The sequence below is a fragment of the Belonocnema kinseyi genome, chromosome 6 (genome assembly GCF_010883055.1).
Source record: "Belonocnema kinseyi isolate 2016_QV_RU_SX_M_011 chromosome 6, B_treatae_v1, whole genome shotgun sequence".
NCBI lineage: Eukaryota > Metazoa > Arthropoda > Insecta > Hymenoptera > Cynipidae > Belonocnema > Belonocnema kinseyi.
In genome coordinates, this window is record NC_046662.1 from 20,992,028 (window position 1) to 21,013,312 (window position 21,285).

Sequence of the window (21,285 nt, forward strand, 5' to 3'; positions counted from 1 at the left end):
CCCCCTTATTTATTTCTAGACTCTTTTTCGTCTCCCTTCCCCCTACCTTTCTCAAGACTTTTTCCTTTTTTCCTTAATTCTTCTAATTCTTTATCCCAGCACCATTCCTCCCTATTTATCCATAATCTGTCTCTCCCTATCCATACCATATGGCCCTTTTTCCTCTCTACCCAAGCCCTCTGCTCTATTTGCCATCTCCTTTTCCTCTCCCTCCATGTCAGATCTTCTTCAATTCTTTCCCTTCTTCCTCTCAGTAATTTTTTTCTCTCCATAATTTTCTTTTTCTTTTTCTCCTCCTCACTCCCCACTTTTACTAGAAACATTCCTTCTTTTCCTTCCTTTGTCCCTCCTGTTCTCTTGACTCCTTCTACCCTTACCTGCACTCTAATATCTCGAAAAAGATTTGTTATTTCCACTTCTCCTGTTTCACTCTCCACTTTTAATCTCTTGACTACTATGTTATTTTTCCTCTTTGCCCTTTCTTCCACTTCTAACCTTCTTTCGATCTCACTGAGTCTTTTCTTCAATCTTTCATTCTCACTTCGGGCGTTATTTTCATTCCCTTGAACTATTTCCTCATTTTCTGTTTTTTTCCCCATATGCTCATTCCTAATTTCTAGACTGGATACTCGCTCTTCCAACTGTTTTATTTCTCTAGATCTCTGTTCGTCAACCTCTCTCTGTCTATTCTCAATGCTCTCTAGCTTACCCCAAACCTTGTCTTTCTCCTCCTTCCAACGTTTATCCCATTCTTCCCATTTTTCTCTGACCTTTTTCACTTCCCCCCTTACATCGTTTCCCTGCCTATTCATATCCCTATTCATTTCATCCAATCTCTTTCTTGTTTCCTCTCTAAAGCCTTTAATGAGAGCTTCCAATTTTTCAAACATCCCCCCCATACCCCCTTTCTCTCTCTGGTGTTTTCCTTTTAATTCTAACTCTCTTGTTCTCCTGGTCCCTTTCTACCTAATCTTCCCTAGCCACTCTTTTCCTTTTTTCCTCCTCTTCACTGCTAGTCGTGCTTGCCTTTTTTTGCCATTCGTCTAGACTTCTGTTCGAACCCGCGTTGCCTAGCTTGTTAAGGCGCTGTAAATTTGAGGGCCTTCCCCGTTGCTTGCCCATACCTGAGTCCGCTACCCTCCCCACCCGGGTCGACTGCTCGGCACTTCCATCACCGCTGCTGTCACTGCGATCAACGTCACCCATCCCCCCACTTTCAATGCTTTCAGCAACGTCAGCTGTTGCAGCCACTACGTTTTTCTGCTCTGTGCGATCGTCCAGTAACTGTTGCCCTCTGGCGCCAGTTTGTGGACTTCGCGTCGTCGGCATTCTACCTTACCCAAAGCTCTGTGACGTTTCCCGCCTTTATTTCCTACCTCTTGCCTCCCTGACCAAGCAATTATTTTTTCACTCCTAACCTCAAAAACTTCACACGCTCCAAATTTTCACTTCAAACCACTCACTTTCCCCCTTCACTCATCCTCCTTCCTTTACACTCGATCTCCGCATTTTCTGCCTTTTCTGCATCCACTCCCCTTTATTTCCTCCACCAAAGCCAAAAATGCACCACTTGACAAAAAGAGTTCTTTCGCGATCGGTACCGGAAACGGAAGCCAAATAGTTGAAAATGTAATTATTTTGTTGAAAAATCAAACGTTTTTTATGAACATTTCTTTTTTTTAAACATTCATATGGTTGGTTGAAAATTAATTTGTTTGTTGTAAATTCGTCTTTTTGGTTTGAAAATTCAACTATTTTGCAGAAAATTTGTATTTTTGAATGAAGTAAACTATTTTAGAATTAAAATTAAGTTATTTTTTTGGTGAACTATCAACTTTTAGCTTTTTCTTTAAGAGTTCATATTTCATAACTGAAAATCTTTATTAACTGAATACAATTTTTCTTATTTTGTTTTAAAATCATCCTTTTTGGTCGCAATTCAACCGTTTCGTAGAGAATTAATCCTTTTCATTGGAAAATTTATCTATTTAGTTTGAAAATAAGAAAAACAACAGAATTAAAAAAGAGAATGTTTGTCTTAAAAAAAAGAAACGTATTTGTCCCACTGAAACGTGAACTGAATTAAATGGAATCGAATCAGAAAATCCCACATCATGTATTCTATTTTGGATTTGGAATTGATTATTATTATCTTCACTAAAAATCTTTTAAATTAAAAATTCAACTATTTGGTTGAATATTCATAGTTTTGATTTAAAAATACATCTTTTTCAGTAGTAAATTTACATTTTTGGTTAATAATTCTACTGCCTGGTTAAAAATTTGTATGAAAATTATGTATTATGCTGAAAATTCGTCTTGATTGGTTAAATCCAACTGTTTTTTATTTTCGAAAAAAATAACTTTTTTCTTGAAATAACAAATATTACATTTTTTGTTGAAAATTCATATTTTTAGATTGAAAATTAAACTTCTTGATTGAAAGTTAAACTACTTGATTAAAAGTTCTTTTTTTTTTTAAGATTCATGAATTCTCAGTGAAAATTTAACTAGATTTTTGGTTCAAAAATTCACCTGTTTAGTTTTAAAAAATTATAAATGAAAATAATTTAAATTTGGTATTAATATTTATTTGAAAATGTACGCATTTTGTTGAAAATTCGTCTTTTTTTTAGAAAATCCATTTTTTTTTGGTTAAAAATCAAGTCTTTTGTTGAAAATTTCTCGTTGTTGGTTAAATACAAATGTTTTTTTATTTTCAATTAAAATCTTTTTTGATTGAAATACCAATTATTACTTTTTTTAAAGAAAATTCATCTTTTTAGGTACAAAATTAGACTTCTTGATTAAATTTTGAACAACTTACTTAAAAGTTCTTTTTTGAAGATCCATCATTTTACTTAAAATTATTTTGTTTGGTTTGGTTAAAAGTGGTTGTTTTTTTTAATGGAAATTTTCACTATTCTGTGGAAGATTAAACTTTTTTGTATAAAATCCTTCTTTTGAAATGAAAATTAGTTTTCAGTGAAAATTTAACTACATTTTTGGTTCATAAATTCAACTATTTAGTTTTAAAAATTTAGAAATGAAAACAGTTTTAGTATTAGTATTTAGTTAAAAAATGATGTCTTCTGTTGAAAACTCGTATTTTCTGTAGAAATTTTATTTTTGTTTTGTTCAAAATCAAGTATTATGTTGAAAATTCGTCTCTCTTGTTTAAATCCAACTGTTTTTTTATTTTCAATTATAATCCTTGGCTTAAAAATAATATTTTTTACTGAAAATCTAACTATGTTGTTGAAAATTCTACTAATTGGTTTTACATTAACTTTGTTCCTGAAAATTCAACTCTTTTATAGAAAATTCGTGTCTTTTGCCTAAAAAATTGTTATTAATTCGGTATAAAATTTAAATATCTGGTAGAAAATTAAACTGTTTTGTAGAAAATTCGTTTTTTGTGTGTGGAAATTTAATAATTTTGGTTTAAAATTCAACTATTTGCTTAATAATGCATGTATTTATGTGAATTGTCTCAATAGTGTGGTGAGTCCGAGGCCTGAATTTATAAATATAATTTTGATCTGTTTTAGGTGGTATGTCAGGTCTTCAAAATATGATGAAACAATTGCAACAAGGAGCCGCAGGCGGTTTAGGGAATTTAATGGGAGGATTTGGAGGAAAATCTTGAAAAAATGTGATTGGCAGAACAGCTGCTTGAGACTCTGAATTAAATAAATAGCGTCACGCGTCGGCCAAGGGCTTGACTACCGTTTATATTGTAATAAATATTTGTTTACAGCGAATTAGCTTTTCGCAGTGAAGTGCTGCTATAAAATAAATTGTAATAAAGTCCTCTATATAATATTACTTTACTCTCACACTTTGTACTTCCAGTGAACTTTTAATTGGTAGTTAGGTCTATAAATGTTTTTACAGTCCATTTCTATGACTTTTTTCCCCCTTAAATTTCACCTAAGTCATTTTTCGTCTGTTGAGTTTGAAACTTCTGGTTCCGTTTTAATCGATGCTTTCAGATTCTGTGAACTGGAATTTTTTTTATCTCTGTTGTTGGCTTCATTTTGTATTCTGACGTCAGAAAATGGATTATTGAAGGATCCCAACAAAATTTTGTAGGTTACGCTTTCGTTTCGCAAACGCTCGTCGTTTACGTACCGGTCGCTTAATATGTCTTCTGATTTCGGTGTCCTGAAATGAGATTTTTCATCTAGAATTTCTCTGAGAATGAGTTACAAAATTACATTTTTTTAATCAAAATATAAATGATTGTTTCTATAATTTAGGGATCAAAATCCAAAAGTTGAGAATATATGTCTCTGGAATATTAGGCGCTTGTGTTTGGAGAAGTAATTTTTTTAATTAAAGAGTTTTATTAAGCGTATTTTATCTAATAATATCCTATCTGCCAATTTACTTATTTAATTATTTGATAAATACACGTTTTTTCAGAATGAATTGCAATAATTACAAAATAAAGGTTTTTCTCGTTTTCAATTGTAGCTTTAGAATTATAATATTTATTTATTTTACCTTATTTTACCAAAATAACCAATTTTACAAAACCCGAAAAAAAGCATATAATAATTCGGTCTCATCGGGGAACACAGTATTATTATAAGAAGCAAATATTAATAAAAATGTGCATTTCTTACCTGTAAAAAACGTTATTGACAGGTTTTTCCTTTGGAATCTTTTAAAATACTTGAAAATATTTCAAATTCTTTTAATTTATTTTAATACATTAAAAATTCATGCAAACCTTTTGAAATACCCTAAAATACATCAAAACTTTCAAAGTATTGGGAATGGTTAAACTGCGATACGCCACCTGGTGACAAAAATCCGAACTAGAAAGAATAGGTACGATTTTAAAGATCCATTTTAATTTCCGCATAAGTGTTTTAACGATTTTTGTTGCGGAGTTTAAAGCATTTATTGGATACTAAAAATAAGTCTGTTTTGGAAACAAAGGGATCTAGGTAGAATTTACATCTAATAAGGTGAAAAGACACATTTTTGTACAGAAATATTTGTCTTGAAACAAAAAAACAATCATTGTTCCATTTATTGTGATTTTCAAAAGATTATAAACTTAATTGGCAATATTTTAAAGTAGAAATGATCTCAAAGTAAATTTTTATCATTTATACATGGAGTATTTACTATTTAAAAACTGATCTAAAAGTTAGGATAGAATTCTTATGAGACCGGGAAATGACAGTAAATTTAATTTTTGACCGGAAATTTTACAAATTTATAGACAAAAATCTGTCTAACTGTGATTCCCATCGTTTTTAAAAATAATTAGTTAAATTGTGATCTTTTTCAATTATTATATGTAATTCATTTTAGAATGCGTATTTCCAAAATCTTCCACATGAATAAATTGTTTATTTTAGATTTTAATTTTTAAGTGTGCATTTTATTTTAAACAGTTTTAAAATGCAGTTTTAAAGACTAAAGCCATTCAAAATTGGAAGCGTTTGAAATCGAAGATTTTAGTTAAAAAATATTTTTAGTTGATCAACTGTCAATATAAATTAATAGTGATTTTTAAAATAGAATTGTTCTTTAAGATTTAAAAAGTGAATAATAATTAATTTTAAAAGACGATTCGAAATCTGTTTGCAATTTTAGAATTTCCAGTTTCTAACGTTAAAAATGATGTAAACTATTCCAATTGGAAATTCTTATTAGTTAAACAAATGTAAACGCCCGAGTGAAACTTTATAAACTATTTTCAATTTTAAAATAATATCAAAATAATATATTCATAATTAAAAGCTTTTATTAAATTTCACATATTATTTTAGTCTAAAATATTAAATTTTTAAACTATTCAATTTAGAATTTTTTAATTAAACAAAATAAGAATTAATTCATATTTAGAAATATCTGACTGTTTATTTAAAATCAGTAATTATAATAAATATTAAAAACTAAATTTTGAACGTTACATTTTAATTGTTCTATTTAATAAATTTAATTTATAAGTAAAAAATTGTTGAATATCGGTGTAAATAGCCCACGGCCGAATTTAAAACAAAATCTAGATTTTGTCAGATTTCGAACAAAAAAGTCAAAAGCTTTTTAAGAATTTTCAATAGCTTTAGAAGATCAAAAAACATTTCCTATAAAAATTGAAAATGATTTCTTTTTTGAAAAGGTAATTTTGAGTGATTATTTAAAAAGATTTAGAAAGATTTACGAAATTATCAAAAATGAATGTGGAAGAGTTTAAGGAAATTTATTTAATTTGGCAGAATTAAGTTAAAATTAGAAAAAAATGCATTAATTTGAAGGGATGTTTAAAAGTTCTAAAATAATTTCAAAAATAATAAAAAATTCGAAAAAAAATGAAAAAAACATACAGATTTTTCAATATTTTCAAATAAAATTTGGGAACATTTCAAGAATTTTTTAACGATTTGAAATATAAATAATTTAACTTTTAATTTAAGAATTATTCAGTTTATAAAAAATGTAATCGTTCAATTTTTAATGTTTTTGGGTTAAAACTGCTTTAAATTATATAATTTTGACCATTTTTAAATTCATTGATTGATTTTTCAATTTAGACTTTCGAGCATTGGAAACGATAATGTGGATTTATGTTTTTAGAACTGAACCTAAATCTTTGAACTCTACAATTTATTCAAGTTAAAAAATTTATTTTACAGTTTAATTGCATTTAATAGAAAATTGCTCAGTTTAAAAGTGTTAGTAGCTTCCATTTTACACGTGTACATTATTGAGCATTTTATTCAGATTTGAATTAAAAAACTTTTAAACTGCAATTTTAAAAGTTAGAAATTCAAGAGTTCCACTTTGAGTGCTTTCATTTGCAGCTCAGTTTTAATTCATTCAAATAGAAAAATTATTAGCTTTAGAGTTCAATTTTTAAAATTTCATTGACCATGAAAAATGTTTTGGAACCGACAAAAACCGGGAATTTTTTTCTCGAATTAAAACGGTCACCCTAAATCGTCTATTATTCGTATTCAATCATTGTTTTATAATTCACAAAAATATCGCAAAAACTCTTTTATGCAAAAATTAACCTACTCTTTCTGGTTCCAGTTTTCTGCACCAGGTGGCGAAATGGTAGACCACCATTCCCAATAACATAATATTTCAGATCCTTTGAAAATGCCTCGGAGTTCTTAAAAATACCTTAACATCTTTAAAATTCATTTTAAATGATTTGAATTTATTGAAACCCGTTAAAAATTCCCCTAAAATTAAAGTTCTCTCAAATCTTTTGACATTCCTTGAAATTTTTCAAATCCCCAGAAAATCTTTTGGAGTTCTTAAAAATACCTTAAACATTTGAAGAAACTTTGAAAGCCCTTCCTTTTATTGAAATCTATGGAAAATTCCTTGTAATCTCTTAAAAAACCCTAAAATATTTTGAAATCCTTTGATAGCCTGTCAATTTATTTAGATATATTGAAAATTCCTATGATTCTTTTGAAATACGCTCAAATATTTTTAATTCTCAAGTTTTTGAAATTTATTGCAAATTTTCAAAGCTTTTGGAAAAAATACCTTGGAATTCTTAAAAATACTTAAAAATGTTTAAAATCTTTTGAAATGCCTTGAAAATACTCTGAAGTTCTTGAAAATACCTTAAAATCTTTAAAATTCTTTGAAATCCCTTCAATTTATTAAAATCTATTAGAAATTCTTTGGATTCTTCTAAATACCCTCTTAAAAATACCTTAAAATATTTTTTAATCCTTTGAAATCCCTTCCATTTATTCAAATCCATGGAAAGTTCCTTGGAATCTCTTGTAATACCTAGCAATGTTTCAAATTATTTCAATTTATTTAAATCTACTGAAAATTCCTTGAAGTCTTATAACATACCAGGCATGATTTAAAATCCTTTTAAGTCCTGTCAGTTTATTTAAAAATATTTAAAATTCCTGTTCATCTTTTGAAATACGCTAAAATATTTTTAATTCTCTCAAATATTTTGAAATTATTTTAAGTTTTTCAAAACTCTTGAAAATATCTAGGAATTCTTAAAAACACCTTAAAATCTTTTGAAATACTTTAAAATTTTTCAGAGCTCTTGAAAATACATTTGAGTTCTTAAAAGTACCTTAAAATATTTAAAAATCCTTTGAAATCCCTGCAATTTATTGAAATCTATGGAAACTTCCTTGAAATCTAGGATTTCCTAAAAATACCTTAAAATATTTTGTTGAATCCGTTGAAAAATCCCTTCAATTTATTGAAAATTCCTTGGAATCTTTCAAAATACTCTATATTATTTTAACTCTTTATAATGTTGTCGGTTTGTTTAAAAATAATGAAAATTCGTATGACTCCTTTGAAATAAGCCAAAAAATTTATTATTTGATCAAATCTTTCGAAAATCCGTAACAATTTTCAAAGCTCTTGACAGTATCTTAAAATTGTTTGAAATAGCTTAAAATATTTCAAATCCTGACAAATATGCTAAAATCCATTGTAATTTTTCAAAGCTCTTGAAAATACTTGAAAATATTTGAAATCTTCAAAATCGTTTGAAATCCATTAAAATTATTGAAATCAAACGAAAATTCCTTGTAAACGTCTTAAAGATTCTCAATTCTTTAAAAAATTCAAATAATTCTTATATTTAATTGTTGTGGAATTATTCAAAAGTTATAAAAATATTATAAAATGTTTAGAAACTGTTGATATATTTTGAAATTAAATAAAAATCCTCTGACATTTTGTAAAGTCCCTCGGAATAATTAAAAATGCCCTAAAAGCCTTCAAATCTGATTATTTTTACACTCATTTTAATTAACGTTTAAAGGACTCAATGATAATTTAATTATTCGAAAAACTTACTTTAAAAAAAAAAACTTAGACAATCGGAAAGCCTTTTTCCATTCAATTAAAAATCTAATAATTCAAATTTTTCGATTTTTACCCTTATATTGTTGAAATCTAAGAATGGATATAAAAAAATACCCGAAAAAGACAATTATAATTTGATCGAGTAAATAAAAAATAAATTCGGAAAATACTAAAAATTTAAATTTTGAGGTTATGCTATTCAATTTGATCAAAAACAACCAAATTACTCACCAATCGAGTCTTAAAAATTCTTCCATATTATTGAAAACCAAAAAGTGTTTCTTTTTTTCGTTCTTTCTTATCTTAAAAGCTTTTTATTGCGAGGATGAACTGTAAATAAACAAATCTATAAAATAAATGACAGTTGACAGCAGGCGGTGACAGAGATAGCAAACGTCGAAAAACAAAATATTTGGAGGAAAAGCACGATTCTTTTTGATCCACCAATTACGTCCGGGTCTCGATAGGAATTCTCCAATAGTAAAAACTGTAAACTAGCAACCCTCCGATTGCTAACATAAAACTGCAGACGGTGGTAAGCAATCGATAGCCATCTTTCATTTCATTCTTTTGAGGTTATCTTTTCCTTATCTCAAAAAATCGCCGAGTATGGTCGCGCCTTAAATGTTGATGTGCCGTTGTCACGTTTTTAATTGTAAATTCGCGATCAAATGAATTAACCGGAATTCATTGTTTCGTCTGTCGATTATGATCTTTCGCCGTAAATTAGTGAAAAATGAGGAGGTGCGATAGTCACATAATTCCCGTCAGTGAGGAGTTTTCGAGGGTGTTTTTGAGTTATCATTTTCAGTGATAGGATGAATCTCTTCTCGGATGTAATGTTGATTGTACATCTGCTGATTTCTTTTTGCTGCGATTAGTTAATCGTACAATGGTAAGTTTTCTTATCAATCATAAATTTACAATTACGATCTGACTTAACCTCAATTGTCAACATCTTCTGCATGATTTCTCTGATTGCTTTCCAGTTTTCTAAAAATGCAAACGTTTTGTTACTTGAAACTTCGGCTTTATTTACACTTAGAAATGTTACGTAAAGAGTTTGATTTACATATAATTGCGACGCCACGCGCTTTTTGTAATCAGACTCCCTAGATTGTTATGTTATTTACTCAGCGATCCGAGAGTTTTTGAGATTTTCGGAATAAAACCCTTTTGATTGTACCTTCGCAATTTATTTAATATATTGGAATTTATTGTTATTTAATCTATTTTATTGAATGGAGTTTTAGAAGTTTTGAATTTACTTTAATTTGGCTCAGATCTTTGAAGCTCCAAGTTTATGAACAATTTTATTAACACTTTTATTTCTCAATTATGATTGCATCACTTTTAATTAATTAAGGAAACAAATTAATTTATTTCAAATTAATAGAAGGAATTAATATTCTTAAGTGCATATCAATGGAATTTTCAAAAAATATATAAATTTGATTTCAGAATTATTTTACAATTTTAAATTGAAAATATTTTAGAATCTTCTGAATTAAAAACGTCTGAAATTAACCACTCTTCAATTAAATGAGTTCCAAATTCAATAATTTAAAATTAAATCATTCATAATAAAGTTATTTTTCATTTAAAGCAATTTAGACCAATTATTCCATTTTAAATTGAAAGTATTTTATAATCATATGAATTAAACACGCTTAAAATCAATCAGTTTACAATTAAATACGTTTCAAATTGAATTAAAAGCACTTCAAAATCAGCACTGTCTACGGTTATGGAATTTTCCGTAACAAGCTGGAAAAGGGGTTAGAATTACAGAAAATTCCATAGTAATTCGACAGTAATTCGTAAGTAATAACAGTAATTCCACAGTAATTCATAATTCGACATTTTTTAATTTATCTTGGATGGTTTTAAAACATAATTATAAAAATTTCGTTTATTTTTGTTCTTTTATGATGCATAAAAGTATGTAAAACTTAATTGTACTTTTAATATTGTGCAATTTAAAACTCAATGCGTTCATGACTAAATTATTTAAAATTTAAAGCGTTTAGATATATTATACAATTTCAAATTGAAAGAATTTTATAATCTTCTGAATTAAACGCGTTTGAAATTAATCAATTTGGATTTAAATAAGTTCCAAATTGAATTAAAAGCGTTTAAAATTAACTAAATTAGAATGAAGTAAGTTCGAATTTGAATCATTTAAAATTCAATCATTCATAATTTAATAAATTTAAACCATTCAGAATTATTATACGATTTTAAATTCATAGTATATTTTATGTTTCTGAATTATAAGCATTTAAAATGAACCAATTTACAATGAAATAAGTTCCAAATTAAAAAATTTTAAATTTAATAATTCTACCATTTTTAATTCATTTTTTAAAAAATTTAACTTGGATGGTTTTAAAACATGATTGTAAAACTTTGCTATCATTTTCGTTCTTTTATGATCCATAAATAAATGCAAAAAAAATTGTACTCTCAATATCATGCAATTAAAAACTCAACACGTTCATAAAAAAATTATTTTTAATTTAAAGCATATAGAATTATTATACAATTTCAAATTGAAAGTATTTTATAATCTTCTAAATTAAACGCGTTGAAAATGAAATAAGTTTCAAATTAATTAATTTTCAATTTAATTATTCATAACGAAAATATTTTTAATCCAAAGCGTTTAGAATTATTGTACGATCTCAAATTGGAAGTGTTTTGTAATCTTCGGTATTAAAAGCGTTTAAAATGAACTAATTTATAATTAAATAAGTACTGAATTGAATAATTTTAAACTCAACTCTTTCATTATCAAATTATTTTAAATTTAAATCGTTTAGAATGATTATTTAATAACAAGCGAAAAGTTCTTTATAATTTTCTGAAATAAAGATGTTAACAATTAAGCAATTTATATTTAAATAAGTTACAAATTTAATAATTTAAAATTCAATAATTCTTAAAGAAATTATTTTTAATCTGAAATGTTTAGAATTATTATAAATATTAAAATATGATATATTTTATAATCCTCTGAATCAAAATCGTTTAAAATGAACAAATTTACAGTTAAATGAATTCCAAATTGAATCAAAAGCGTCTAAAATTAACCAAACTAGAATAAAATAAGTTTCACATTGAATAATTAGAATTTCAATCATTCATAACTTATTCGTTTTTAGTTTAAAGCATTTATAATTATTAAAGAATTTCAAATTGGAAGTATTTTATAATCTTCTGAATTAATAACGTTTAAAATGAACCATTTTAAATTTAAGTAAGTTTCAAATGTAATTAAAGTGTTTAAAAGTAAGCAATCTAGAATTAAATGAGTTCCAAATTTAATAATTTAAAATTTAATCATTCATAATTGTACAGTTTTTAATTAAAATTTTTGTAATTTAACTTAGTGTTTTTAAAATATGATAATAAAACTTTGCTATCATTTTTATTCTTTTACGATCCTCAAAAGCATGCAAACATTTATTGTACTTTCAATATTATACAATCTAAAACTCAACGCGTTCATAATTAAATTATCTTTAATTTAAAGCGTTTAGAACTGTTATACAGTTTCAAATTGAAAGTATTCTATAATCTTCTGAATTAAGTGCGTTCAAAATTGATCAATTAAAAATCAAATAAGTTCCAAATTGAATAATTAAAAATTGGAAGTATTTTATAATCTCCGGAATTAAGAGCGTTCAAAATGAACCAAGTTAGAATTTAATAAGTTCCGAATTGAATAATTGAATAATTCAAAATTTAATAATTCGTAACTTAATTATTTTAAATGTAAAGTATTCAGAATTATTATACTATTTTAAATTAGTAGTATTTTATAATCCTTCGATTTAGAAGTGTATAAAATTAACCATTTTACAAATAAATAATTGCCAAAGTCAATTATTTAAAATTCAATCATTCGTAATCAGGCGATTCTCATTTAAAAAAATTTTAAATGAACTTTGATGGCTTTAAGACAAGATCTTAAAACTTTCCTATATCATTTTCGTTCTTCTTGATCCATAAGAAATACAGATATTAATTATACTTTCAATATTATGAAATTTGAATCTCAGCGCGATTATAACAAAATTATTTTAAATTGAAAGCGTTCAGAATTATTTTACAGTTTGAAATTGGAAGTATGTTATAACCTTCTTAAAAAAGCGTTCAAAATTATGCAATTTAAAATTTAATAAGTTCCAAATTGGATAATAAGCCTTTAAGATTAACCAAATTGGAATTAAATAAGTTCCATTTTGAACTAAAAGTTCCAAATTGACATTATTTCATAATCCACTAAATTAAAAGAGTTTAAAATTAACCGATTTACAATTAAATAAGTTCCAAAGTAAAACATTTTAAATGGAATAATTCATAATTAGACCATTATAATTAAAAATGTTCAAAATGATTGTAATAAAAAAGTTATTTTAAATTCAAAGCGTTTAGAATTATTGTAAAATTTGAAAATGGAAATATATTAAAAGTACCTCAAATAAAACAGTTTAAAATTAACTAATTTAGAATTTATTACATAATTTATAAATCGATTATTTTAAAATTCAGTCATTCATAATTAGAATATATTTTTTTAAATTGAAGTTGGATGGCTTTTAAAATTCTAGCTTTTGAATACAGTGTTAAAAATTCAATAATTTTAAATTAGAAGATCTTAATTTATTATTATCATATTCAAACGAAAAGTAATTTATATTCAATAATAAATTTAATTTCAGGGGGCGAATATATCACAATTGGAAAGAGATATTGGGTCTGATCAATTTCCACCAAATGAACACTACTTTGGTTTGGTTAACGTAAGTATCAACAAATATTATTGCAAACGAATAATTTGAAATTTAATTACACTTTTCATATCCTTTCCCCTATTCTCAATTTTTAAAGAATTCCCTTTTGTTTATAATTGTTAAGTTAATTAAAAAAAATTATTTGGTTAATAATTTATCTTTTATGAATAAAAAAGATCAGTTTGTTGAAAATCAAACTTTTCAGGCTGGTAAATCAACTGTCTTATAAAAAAAATGGTCACATTGGCAAAGTTATCTTTTGTAGTCAAAAATGCAGCTGTTTTGGATAAAAAATTCTTTCTTATGCATTGAAAATTCATATTTTTTTCTTTTTAAAAGAATCTTTTTGTTGAAAGTTCAACTGTTTTAGGTTGATAATTCAAGTGACTTTAAAAAAAATCGTATTTTTGGCTCGAATTTGCAACTATTTAGTTGAAGTTGAAAAAATTCAACTATTTGACTGAAATTTAAATGTCGTGGTTAAAAATTAGTCTATTTTGTTTAAAAGTTCTCAACTATTTTTTCGAAAATGCAACTGTTTGATTTAAAAAAAATTTGTAAATTAAACTTTTGCCTCTTTTGGTTGAAAATTCAATTACTTTCTTGAAAATGCTATATATTTCGACTTTAAATCGTAGGAATTTAAAGCCTTTCATATTGAATTCAATATTTTATTTATATTAATTTAAGTTAACAGAATGTATTCGCTTATTTTTGAGAACAATTGTCCTATTTCCCTGTTTTTATAATATTTTGGACTGTGAATTCTGAATTATTAAAAAATTAAAGTTTAAAATATTCAAAATAAATATTCCTGAAGTTTAAAATTAATGTAAATTATAAACTGTTTGAATTTGAAAATAATTCTATTAGACAAGTTTCACAGTTGAGAAAGAAATATTTTTAATCCAGATTAAGAATCCTTTAAGCTGAATGACTAATTGCCAAAAGAATTGTTTTTAATTTAATGTTTAGTTTAATTGTGCATAAAATATTAAAAAATCAATGAGAATTATGTACTCTATATTTTTAGAGGAATAAATTTATATTATTTCAGTTTTGGATGCGACTTTTTATGGACCTTTTTCGAAATTCCATGCAATTTTTAATTTGATGTAATATTTATTTCTAGTTTGGGAACACCTGTTATAGCAATTCTGTGTTACAAGCTTTATACTTCTGTCGGCCGTTTAGAGAGAAAGTATTAGAATACAAAGCTAGAAATAAAAGAACCAAAGAAACTCTGTTGACGTGCTTGGCAGATCTTTTCTACAGTATCGCAACGCAGAAGAAAAAGGTCGGCTCGATAGCACCAAAAAAGTTTATTGCGAGGCTAAGAAAAGAAAAAGGTAAAAAATTTGAAAATTTATAAGGAATCTGAGATGTTTATAATTGAACATAATTTTGACCATTTATTTGTTTGTTTTTTCTTCAGAGGAGTTCGACAATTATATGCAACAGGATGCTCATGAATTTCTCAACTTCCTAATAAATCACATCAATGAAATTATTTTAGGTAAGTTGACCAAAGAATTTTAAATTTCACTGTTTTCTTTTAATTCATGATTTCTGCAGGTCAGAGAATTTTTTATCAACTGAAATTGAAGTAATTTGATTATTTTGTTAAAAAGTAATTATTTTTGTTTAAAAATTCAATTTTTTAAATTGAAAATTCGTCTTCTTGGTTTAAAATAATTTTCTTTTGGTTGAGGATTCAACTATGCTATTGAAAACTCATCTTCAGGGTTACCGGGAATTTTACCAATTTTGGAAGGAAAATGTGTCCAAGTTCGATTTGAACAATTTTCTAAATAATTAGTTGATTTTTCAGCTTATTTAATTATATCATCCAGTTTATAATGCGTAAGTCGAAAATATTTCACTTAACAAAATTTCCAATCTTAGATTTTTATTTTTAAGTGTACATTTTTAACAACTGTAAATATAAATTAATTATTTTAAAAATGTATCTCTACTTGAAGTATTAAAAAGTTAACAATAATTGATTTTTTAAGACGATTCTAAATTCGTTCAAGGTCTAGGAATTTCCAGAGTTTAGCGTTAAAAATAAAACTGGTCCAATTAAAAAACCATAGCCATAAAAAAATGTAAATAATTTGAAACTCAATTTTTTGAAATAGAAAGCCTTGGATCTGAAATTTCAAGAAGCTTTTAAACTTTGTACTTAACAATTTTAATTGTTCTTTTTAAAAAATGATTAATTTGGAAATGAAATTGTTGAATTTTGATGTATAAATAACAATTGAACACTTATTATTTTTAATTTGAAAAAAATTTGAAAAAAACATGTATATTTTTCAAGACTGAAATAAAATTTTGAACCTTTTTAAGGATGGCTTAAAAGCTAAATGTTTAAAATTGGTTAAAATACTATGATTACATTTTTTTAAATTTATTGATTGATTTTTCAATTTAGAGTATTGAAAATGATAACATAGATTTCTATTTTTTAAACTGAATCTGAATCTTTGAACTCTACAATTCATAAATGTTAAAAAATTCTAAATTTTTCAGTTTAAATGCATTGAATTAAAAATTATTCAATTGAAAAGTGTTAGTACTTTCCATTTTATAGGTATAAGTTATTGAACATTTAAATACTACATTTAAAAATTGAAAAAAAAAACTTAAACTTCAATTTTCGAAGTCTAATAATTATGAGTTCCATCTCGAGTGCTTTAATTTGCAGTTCATTTTTCATTAATTCAAATCTTTTGGCTGGTGATTCATCATTTATGTTTAAAACCGTTTTTTTTTTCTCTTCAAAACTTAACCATTTTGTTGAAAATTATTTTTTTTCTTGAAAATGTATTTTTTTAATGGTTGATTTAACTATTCCCTGTTCGGTAGAAAATGTTTCTTCAGTCGAAAAGTGACCTATTTGTTGAAAGTTCGTATTTTGTGGTAGAATATTAATATCCTCTGTGACTAATTCATCTTTTTCGGTTGAAAATTTATTTCTTTGGTGGAAAATTGAACAACGGGGTTAAAAAGTCCTTTAAAAAAATATTTGTTAAAAAATTCATATATTTTTTTAAAAATTAGGTTTTTTTGGTTGAAAATTCATTTTTCTTGTTAGAAACTATTTTTTTTCAAATTGAAAATAATTTTTTTTCACTTAAAATTTAACTATTCTATTTTTTGTTGGAAATTGATCCTTTTTGATAGAACTTAATCTTCTTCGTTGAACATTTATCTGTTTGGTTGAAAACTCAAGTATTTTGTTCAAAATTAATTTTTTTATTGAAAATTTAACTATTTTATTTTTTGTTGGAAAATTCAACTATTTTTTAAATGTTTTTTTTAGCAGAAAACACATCTGTTGGCTGGAAAATTCTACTATTTGGTTAAAAATGAATTTTTTGGCTTCTTGATTCATCATTTTAGTTAAAAATGCATTTCTTTAACTGAACATTTTACTATTTAATTATTTGTTGAAATTTCTTTATATCGAAATTTCGTCTTCTTGGTTACATATTCATCTATTTGGTTGAAAATTGAACTATTAGGTTAAAAAGTCCTTTAAAAAATCAAATATTTGCTTAAAAATTCATATATTTTGTTAAAAATTAGGCTTTTTTGGTTGAAAATTAATTTCTTTGGTTAGAAACTAGTTTTTTTTTTTTGAAATTGAAAATCATTTTTTTTTATTGAAAATTTAAATATTCTTTTTTGTTGTTGTTGAAAATTCATTTTTTTTTTGTTAGAAACTAGTTTTTTTTTCACTGAAAATTTTACTATTCCATTTTTGGTTGGAAATTGATCGTTTTTTATAGAACTCAATCTTCTTCGTTGAAAATTCATCTGTTTGGTTGAAAACTTAAGTATTTAGTTGAAAAATAATTATATTTAGTTTAAAATTAATTTTTTTATTGAAAAATAAACTATTTTATTTTTTGTTGGAAAATTCAACTATTTTGATGATTGTTTTTTTAGCAGAAAATTCATCTGTTGTCTGGAAAATTCATCTATTTAGTTAAAACTGAATTTTTTTTTGCTTTGAGATTCATCATTTTAGTTAAAAATGCATTTCTTTAATTCCACATTTTACTATTCCATTATTTGTGGAAATTTTTTTATATTGAAATTTCATCTTCTTGGTTAAATATTCACGTATTGGCTTAAAAATTGAACTTTTTCATTGAAAATATTATTTCTTTTGTTGAAAATTGAACTGTTAGGTTAAAATGTCCTTTAAAAAATGAAATATTTGCTTAAAAATTCATATATTTTGTTAAAAATTAGGCTTTTTTGGTTAAAAATTAATTTCTTTGGTTAGAAACTAGTTTTTTTTTTGAAATTGAAAATCATTTCTTTATTGAGAATTTCAATATTCTTTTCTTTTTTGTAAATGGAGCCTTTTCTTATAGAAATTTAATCTTCGTTAAAAATGCATCTGTTTAGTTGAAAACTCAAGTATTTAGGTAAAAAATAATTTTATTAAGTTGAAAACTCATTTTTTTTTTACTGAAAATTTAACTATTTTATTTTTGGTTGAAAATTAATTTTTTGGTTTAAAATTCTACTATTTTGTTGAATGTTTTTTCAGCAGAAAATTCATCTGTTGGCTGGAAAATTCAACTATTTAGTTAAAAATGAATTTTTTTTTGCTGTGAGATTCATCATTTTATTTAAAATGCATTTCTTTAATTGAACATTTTACTATTCCATTATTTGTGGAAATTTTTCTATATTGAAATTTCATCTTCTAGGTTAAATATTTATGTATTTGGTTAACAATGTAACTTTTTCATTAAAAATTTATTTTATTTGGTTAAAAATTAATTTTTTATTGAAAATGTAACCATTCTATTCTTGGTTAACAATTAATTAACTTAGTTGATTCATGTATTTTTTAAATTGAAAATTAACTTTTTTCACTGAAACTGTAACTTTCATTTAGTTTCGAAAATTGTATCTTTTTTAGTTAAAAATTCATTTATTTTGTTAAAAACTCGTATTTTTGGGGTTTAAAGTTAATCAATTTAGTTGAAAATTGAACTATTAAGTTAAAAAGTCCTTTAAAAAACCAAACACTTGTTTAAAAATTCATATATTTTTTAAAAATGAATCTTTTTGGTTTAAAGTTCATTTCTTTGGTTAGAAATCAGTTTGTTTTTTTAAATTGAAAATCGATTTTTTATCTGAAAACTTAACTTCTATTTTTTATAAAATCTTCTTGGTTTAAAATTAAGTTTTTTACTGAAAATTAAACTCTATTATATTTCTGGTTAAAAATTAATTTCTTTGATTGAAAATTCAACTATTGTGCCGGATTTCTTTCGTAAAAAGTTCACCTTCTTGGTTGAAAATTGAATTTTTTCATTCCAAATTTATTTTATTTGGTTGAAAATCAATGTTTTTATCAAAAATTTAAACATTCTATTTTGAAAAAGAACTATTATAGTTATGTTAGTATTATAGAAGAGTTATAATATATTTATTTGTACAATATATCAATTGAGCCACTTTAATTTCAAATCTATATAGGAGAATAGAGTAGTCTTAAATTTTACTTTTTAATTCTTAACATAAAAAAGCATTATTTTTATTTGACTGATTCAAAACCAGATTCATAATATTAATTATAGTAAGGTTATAGTAACTTTTCAGGCTGATAAATCAAGTGTCTTCTAAAAAAAATTTTTTTCAAAAATTGATTTTTTTTCAGTTGATAATTTAACTATATTGTTGAAAATTTACTTTTTTGGATGAAAGTTCGTGTACTGTACGGATACTTGTAGGTTTTTAGTTGAATTTTTTTTAAACTGAAAATGCAACTATTTCATTTTTGTTCGAAAATAGTATCTTTTTTAGTTAAAATTCATTTATTTTTTTGAATAATCGTCTTTTTTGGGTTGAGAATGAAAATATTTTCTTGAAAATTATCTCTCTTTGGTTTGGAAATTAATCTACTTTGTTTAAAATGCCTTTATTGTTGGTTGAAAATAAATTGTTTTAACTGTACACTAAAAATGTTTAAAATTAAAAGGTTTTTTTTACACCTGCTAAAAAAGTTAGAGCGTTGAGGGAAAATCAGAAAAATTCGAAATTGGGATTTTGTAGTCCTTGAAATATTTGTCGTTTTAAAAGAAAAATACTTTATTAGCAGAAAGAAATCAAAGTAAAGCGACTGGAGAGAAAGGGGGCGGAGAGGATATTGGATCTTCCCCAGAACCCACCTGGGTTCACGAAATATTTCAGGGGATTCTGACTTCGGAAACTCGCTGCCTTAATTGTGAGACTGTATCTAGCAAGGACGAGGATTTTTTCGATTTGCAAGTCGATGTGGATCAAAATACATCTATTACGCACTGTCTGAAATGTTTCTCGAATACCGAGACCCTCTGCAGTGATAATAAATTCAAGTGCGACAACTGCAGCAGTTACCAAGAGGCTCAGGTAATCCGATTACAAGTGCAAATATTTTTCAAAGCTATTTCCACTCACTGTAATTCACGCCAAGCAATATCGAAAACTTTCCGAGCATTTTAGTTCTTTTATGATTTATAAGCCAGAAGGTTTCAAACAATTTGACGGAAAATTCGAGTAATTTTAAAATATATTTAGGACTTTTAGAAGTTTGGAAAAAATTGAAAAATATTCGTTTAAATTTCGGTAATCTTAAAAAATTTTAAAACGAGCTTCAACATAATTTTCTTAGGTTTTACATTAAAGAAAAATGGAAATCTTGTTTCGTTTTAAAATATTTCCGAAAAATTCAAAACTGAGCTCAATCATAATTTTCCAAAGATTTTTATGAATTTCAAATAATATTTCAGATATCTCATAAAAGAATCTAGAAAATTTTAAAGAAAATTTATTTACTTTACAGGATTTTAGACAATTGGACGAAACAATTTTTGTAGTAAAAGACTTTTAGAAATTTTAGAAGTTTGGAAGAAATTGAAAATTATCATATATATTTTCGAAAATCTTTTTTCAGTTTAAAAATATTTGTTTAAATCTTAAAAACTTCAAAACTGAGCTGAATCATAAGTTTCCTAAGATTTTTGACAAATTTCAAAAAGATTTCAGGTATCTCGAAAAAGAATCTAGACCATTTTAAAGAAAAATGGTTTATTTAACTGGATTTTAGACAATTTGACGAAAAATTCGATTCATTTAAAAATATATTTAGGACTTTTAGAAGTTTGGGAGAAATTGAAAAATATTTGTTTAATTTTCGGAAAACTTTAAAATGTCTAAAATAAGCTTCAACATAATTTTCGTAAAATTCTTGAGAAAGTTCAAAAGATTTCAGTATTTAGTACATTAAAAAAAAATGGTTTCAATTTAAATAAAAATGGAAATCTTTTTTAGTTTTAAAATATTTAAAAAAATTTTGGATTCGAGCTTTATCATAAGTTTTCAAAGACTTTTTAGAAATTTAAAAAAATATTTCAGAGATCTCGAAAAAGAATCTAGAAAATTTTAAAGAAAATTTATTTACTTTACAGGATTTTAGACAATTGGACGAAACAATTTTTGTGGTAAAAGATTTTTAGAAATTTTAGAAGTTTGAAAGAAATTGAAAATTATTATATACATTTTCGGAAATTTTTTTTTTAGATTTAAAATATTTGTTTAAATCTTAAAAACTTCAAAACTGAGCTGAATCATAAGT

General features: G+C 25.2%; 3 protein-coding genes across 5 annotated transcripts in view; 2 read left to right on the plus strand and 1 right to left on the minus strand.

Annotated features, from left to right (window-relative positions):
• LOC117175037 (signal recognition particle 54 kDa protein) overlaps positions 1 to 3,820 on the plus strand; it is a 24,039-nt gene extending 20,219 nt beyond the window's left edge. Inside the window, exon 9 of the mRNA XM_033364552.1 lies at positions 3,552 to 3,820. Within this exon, the coding sequence (XP_033220443.1) occupies positions 3,552 to 3,649 (98 nt within the window). The 3' untranslated portion in view covers positions 3,650 to 3,820. The remainder of the gene's footprint in view (positions 1 to 3,551) is intronic.
• LOC117175039 lies at positions 3,721 to 9,292 on the minus strand. Its single transcript, XM_033364557.1, has 2 exons — positions 9,067 to 9,292; positions 3,721 to 4,167 (listed from the first exon to the last, which is right to left on the minus strand). The coding sequence occupies exons 1-2, from the start codon at positions 9,090 to 9,092 to the stop codon at positions 3,939 to 3,941; spliced, it is 255 nt and encodes an 84-aa protein (XP_033220448.1). The 5' UTR covers positions 9,093 to 9,292; the 3' UTR covers positions 3,721 to 3,938.
• Positions 9,293 to 9,296: 4 nt separating this feature from the next.
• The window catches only part of LOC117175038 (ubiquitin carboxyl-terminal hydrolase 12), a 22,532-nt gene continuing 10,543 nt past the window's right edge, over positions 9,297 to 21,285 (plus strand). For 2 of the 3 annotated variants that reach the window (XM_033364553.1, XM_033364555.1), the window contains exons 1-5: positions 9,297 to 9,730; positions 13,566 to 13,646; positions 14,770 to 14,986; positions 15,073 to 15,153; positions 19,768 to 20,060. In XM_033364553.1, coding sequence (XP_033220444.1) covers positions 9,728 to 9,730; positions 13,566 to 13,646; positions 14,770 to 14,986; positions 15,073 to 15,153; positions 19,768 to 20,060 — 675 coding nt within the window. In that variant the 5' untranslated portion in view covers positions 9,297 to 9,727. The remainder of the gene's footprint in view (positions 9,731 to 13,565; positions 13,647 to 14,769; positions 14,987 to 15,072; positions 15,154 to 19,767; positions 20,061 to 21,285) is intronic. The other variant, XM_033364554.1, reaches the window with a different exon arrangement.

Coding starts and splice junctions, on each gene's coding strand:
- LOC117175039 (XM_033364557.1), bottom strand. CDS start 9,092: ATGGAAGAATTTTTAAGACTCGATTG. Junction 4,168..9,066: donor GAATTTTTAAGACTCGATTG/GTGAGTAATTTG, acceptor ATCTCATTTCAG/GACACCGAAATCAGAAGACA.